The sequence below is a fragment of the Equus asinus genome, chromosome 17, assembly GCF_041296235.1.
Source record: "Equus asinus isolate D_3611 breed Donkey chromosome 17, EquAss-T2T_v2, whole genome shotgun sequence".
Lineage (NCBI taxonomy): Eukaryota > Metazoa > Chordata > Mammalia > Perissodactyla > Equidae > Equus > Equus asinus.
In genome coordinates this window covers 13,541,422-13,546,289 of record NC_091806.1, presented here as the reverse complement: position 1 = coordinate 13,546,289, position 4,868 = coordinate 13,541,422, and the positions used below count along the sequence as shown (strand labels likewise).

The 4,868-nt window shown below is 37.5% G+C and overlaps 1 protein-coding gene across 1 annotated transcript; it reads right to left on the bottom strand.

The window, feature by feature from the left end:
- Nucleotides 1-3,608: 3,608 nt before the first annotated feature.
- LOC106823630 (olfactory receptor 4B1-like) lies at nucleotides 3,609-4,538 on the bottom strand. Its single transcript, XM_014829457.1, has one exon. It carries the CDS (start codon nucleotides 4,536-4,538, stop codon nucleotides 3,609-3,611), a length of 930 nt encoding a protein of 309 aa, XP_014684943.1.
- Between the last annotated feature and the right edge of the window lie 330 nt (nucleotides 4,539-4,868).

Sequence of the window (4,868 nt, the reverse complement as noted above, 5' to 3'; positions counted from 1 at the left end):
TTTCCATTTCCAATATGGATGCCTTTTATTTCTATTTCTTGTATAATTACTCTGGCTAAGACTTCCAATACTATGTTGAATAAAAGTAGTGAGAGCAGGCATCCTTGTCTTGTTCTTGATCTAATAGGAAAAGCTTTATGCTTTTCAGTGTTGGGTATGATGTTAGCTGTAGGCTTGTCACCTATAACCTTTATTATATTGAAATATGGCCCGCCTATATCCACCTTCTTGGGATTTTTTTTCTCACAAATGGATATTGAATGAATGTTGTCTAATGCTTTTTATGCTTCTATTCAGATGATCATATTATTTTTATTCTTCATTTTGCTAACGTGATATATCACATTGATTGATTTGTGGATGTTGAAGCATCCTTGCATCCCTGGAATAAATCCTACTTGATCATAGTGTATGGCCCTTTTACTGTATTGTTTAATTTCGTTTGCTACTACTTTGTTGAGCTTTTTACGTCCAAATTGATCAGGAACATTGGCTTGTAATTTTCCTTTCTTGCGGTGTCCCTGACTGGTTTTGGTATTAAGGAAATGTGGCCTTATAAAATGAGTTTGGAAGTGTCCCCCACATTCTACTTTTTGAAAGAGTTTGAGTAGGATTGGTGTTAATTCTTCTTTAAGCTTTTGGTACAATACACCAGTAAAGCCATCTGGTCCTACGCTTTTGTTTGTTGAGAGGTTTTAGATGACTAATTTAATCTCTTTACTAGAAATCCATCTGGTCAAATTTTCTGTTTCTCCCTGATTCAGTCTGGTAGGTTGTATGTTTCTAGGTATTTATCCACTTCTCTTAGGTTGCCCAAATTGTTTGCATATAATTGTTCATAGCCATCTTTTATGATCCTTTGTATTTCTTTGGGATCAGTTGTAAAACCTCTTGATTCACTTCTAATTTATTCGAGTCCTCTCTCTTTTTTCTTGGTAAGTCTAGCTAAAAGTTTGTCTTTCTGTTTATCTTTTGAAAAAAAAATGCTCTCAGTTTCATTGAATCTTTCTATTCTCTTTTTAGTCTCTATTTATGCTCTATCTTTCTTATTTCTTTCCTACTAACTTTCGGCTTCACTTCCTCTTTTTCTAGCTCCTTGAAGTGTAAGATTAAGTTCTTTACTTGAGATCTTTCATGTTTCTTTTTGTAGGCTTTTATCACTATTAACATTCCTCTTATAACTGCATTTGCCACATCCCATAAGTTTTGAAAATTTTTTAATTACAGAGGAAATTGTGTACATAATTCACTGCCTCGAACTATATGCTACAGCTTACATTCATTCTCTCCTTCCTCTTTAGGGAAAGAACAGAATGGAACTTTGATTTTTAACAGAACACAATGTCACACAGAATAAAAGTGATACTTTCCAGGTTCCCTTGTAATTAAGGGTGATCATGTGACTAATTTTTATTAAATAAGATGAAGGCAAAAGTGCCATGTGGTGCTTTTGAAGCATCTCCTAAAAGGGAGAGAGATTAGTTCATCTTTTCCCCTTCATCTTGACTGCCTCCTAGAAGACAGATAAAATGCTAGAGCTGTGTTGTCAAATATGGTATCCACTAGTTACTTGAAATTTTAAATTAAACTTATTAAAATTAAATAAAATTTAAAATTCCATTCTTTGTTCTCACTAGCCCCATTTCAACTGCTCATTAGCCACAACCCTATTGAAGAGCATAGACGTAGAACATCTCCAGCATGGCATAAAGTTCCACTGGACAGACTTGATATATATCACTAGCAGCGCTTTGAGATCATGAAGTTGAATCTAGAGGCTGAAGATGGCAAAGTCTGGATTTCTAATAACATTGTCAGACTTCCAAACAGTGCTGGATTTTTTTAAAATTTTTATTGAGTTTATGATAGTTTACAATCTTGTGAAATTTCAGTTGTACATTATTGTTGGTCAGTCATATTGTAAGTGCACCAATTCACCCTTTGTCCCCACCCCCCAACCCCCCTTTCCCCTGGTAGCCACTAATCTGTTCTCTTTGTCTACAAGTTTAACTTCCACATATGGGTGGAGTCATACAGAGATTGTCTTTCTCTATCTGGCTTGGATTTTTACCTCTGTAATTCCGAAGTTCTACTCAATAAGCTTCCTTTTTTCTGTTATAGGCAGTCATATGTATACCTAAAAGGATACAAATAATAAATGGGAAAAGAATACAAAATTGTATATGGAGACTAGTTTGCATCACTCTATAAATTTTTCTTTAATGAAATCACATTATATTTATATTCTAAAAACTGTACTTTTTAATGTTGTGACAGAATCAACAATAAGACCTAACTATGTGGTCTCCATACACAGACATAATTAGTGGAGACACCAAGGGAATTGAGGATGATTTCTTCGTGCCTTCAAAACCATTATTGACCTACATGCTCAACCAGCACATAATGGAAGGGAAAAGTCTCTAAGGCCTATAGTACACATGTCATGCTCCATCCCTCTGCAAGGACATTGCCTCCATTATTTCTCCTGGTCCTCAAGGACAGAAGGCAAATGCAAAGCCAGTCTGTGTAATTCCAAAGCCAACAGGGGCAAATTATATTATGTTCTCTAAATTGCCCACAATCATATGGGTTGATTGGGTGAAGTGGAGTATCTGAGAGGTGAAAAAACAATGCCCACAGGCTGTCTCCTCCACATTCACCAAGAAACATTAATAGGCATGAAAAGAAATGGAATTGGCATGATCACGTAAAATAAATGACAGAAGTCAGGAACAGAAACATGAGTAGACAGTATTTTCCTGTCCTTCATTCTTCAAGTTAGGCCTAAAAAGCATTTTCTACATTCTGTATTTATTTACATCAGGATAAATCTGAAAATGATTTCCTTTTTGTTAAAATGTTTGACTTAATCTTTTTCCCTATTGATAGCTAGAATCGAAACCTTTTTGTTTTGTTTTGTTTTTTTTAATTTATGGATGCTGGGCATTGTGACAAGTCCCATGGAGATATAAAGACTATTGTTTGTGCTCGCATATGACAAGAACCGAAATTACTTCAGGGAATTTTCTGGTACTCATGATCAGATGGTCCATGGTAAAAGATATCAAGAATCAACCAGAAGAATAGAAAAATTCATGGATGCAATTTTCAAAGTGTCCACGTTGAAAGAGATCATATTGGTACCCTCCTCCCCAAATATCCCCTAATAATTCCTCTGTTCAGTTTCCTCTTCTGATGTTACCATGTGGGTGGCTGAACCGAGAGAGGAGCAGGAAGGAGAAAGGAAGGAAGGAGGGAAAGAAGGAAGGGAATCAAGAGAGAAATGATTTTAGCAGACAAAATATTTGTCAGAATGTTCTCATTTGGATTTGCACTTATTTTGAGTCTTAATATTACCCAATCCCAACTCATTGTTGGACATCATGGAGACAATCAAGTTCTCTAAGATTCAGCAAGACTATCTGATCTCTGTCCTTGGAACATACACCAGGATACCAGAGGTCTTTGTTGACTAAGGATAACCACAGTGGCAGTAGCATTAAGTCCTATTTGTTTCTGCCATTTGTGAATGCCCCACTAAAACCAAAATCCATTTAAAGAACAGAGAATAATTAGTCATGCAATTCTGTAACACTCTCTCATTTTCACTCCATTTCTGAATTCTCCTTTTTGCCCCATAACCTCCTCATGGCAATTTTCATCTCTGCATTTCTGAGTGTGTAGATGATGGGGTTTAACATGGGGGTGATGACTGTATAGAACACAGCCACTAGTTTGTCCTCAGTGAAAGTGGAGGAGGGTCGCATGTAGAGGAAGATGGCAGGTCCAAAAAACAAGATGACAACTGTGATGTGAGAGGCACAGGTAGAGAGAGCTTTGCGCCTCCCCTCTGCTGAATGGTTCCTCAAATTGTACATGATGATGATATAGGAAGACACCAAGAGGAGGAAGGAGAAGACGGAGATTAATCCACTGTTGACCAACACAATAACTCCCTCCAAAAATGTGTCACTGCAAGCAAGCTTGAATAAGGGATGGAGGTCACAGAAATAGTGGTCAATCACATTGGGACCACAGAAGGGCAACTGAATGGTGATGAGAATCTGAATTATGGAGTGAAAAAAGCCCCCCAGCCAGGAACCAGCCACCATTACATAACAAAGTAGGTTGCTCATAATGTTCATATAATGAAGAGGCTTGCAGATGGCCACATAGCGGTCATAAGCCATCACCACAAGCAAGAATATCTCAGTGACCCCAAAGAAGTGAGAGAAGAATATCTGAGCCACACAGCCCTCCAGGGAGATGGTTTTAATCTTGGTAAGTAAGTCCGTGATGAATTTAGGGACAATAGTAGAGGAGTAACTGATCTCCACCAGAGACAGGTAGCTAAGGAAGAAATACATCGGGGAATTCAGACTCTTACTGATGTTGACTGTCACAACGATGAGACCATTGCCCACCAATGTGGCCAAGTACACAGCAAGAAACACCGCAAAGCACACTCTCTGCACCTCTGGATCCTGGAAAAGACCGACGATAATTAACTCAGTCACATTATTTTTACTCGCCATGGGCCATGGAATTTGTTCAAATGTGCTGCATGTGAGCTGAGAGACCTGCCATTAAACAAAAACTGATTATCACCAATTTGCCTCATTTGTAGCATGTTATACAGTCTAAACCACTTTATAATAAAAACTTGTCACAAACTCATTTATTTAGCAAATATGCACTCACTCAGCATTAAATATTAGCATTCTAATAGTTTATATATTAGAAAATGAAGGCTCAGAGAAGTGGTTATTTACCCAGGATTACGCAGAAAGTGGTGGATGTTCAGAATCAGAACCAGGCTTTTTCACTTCTCTCTAGAGTTCTGTCTAACTTACCACCAGGTATTC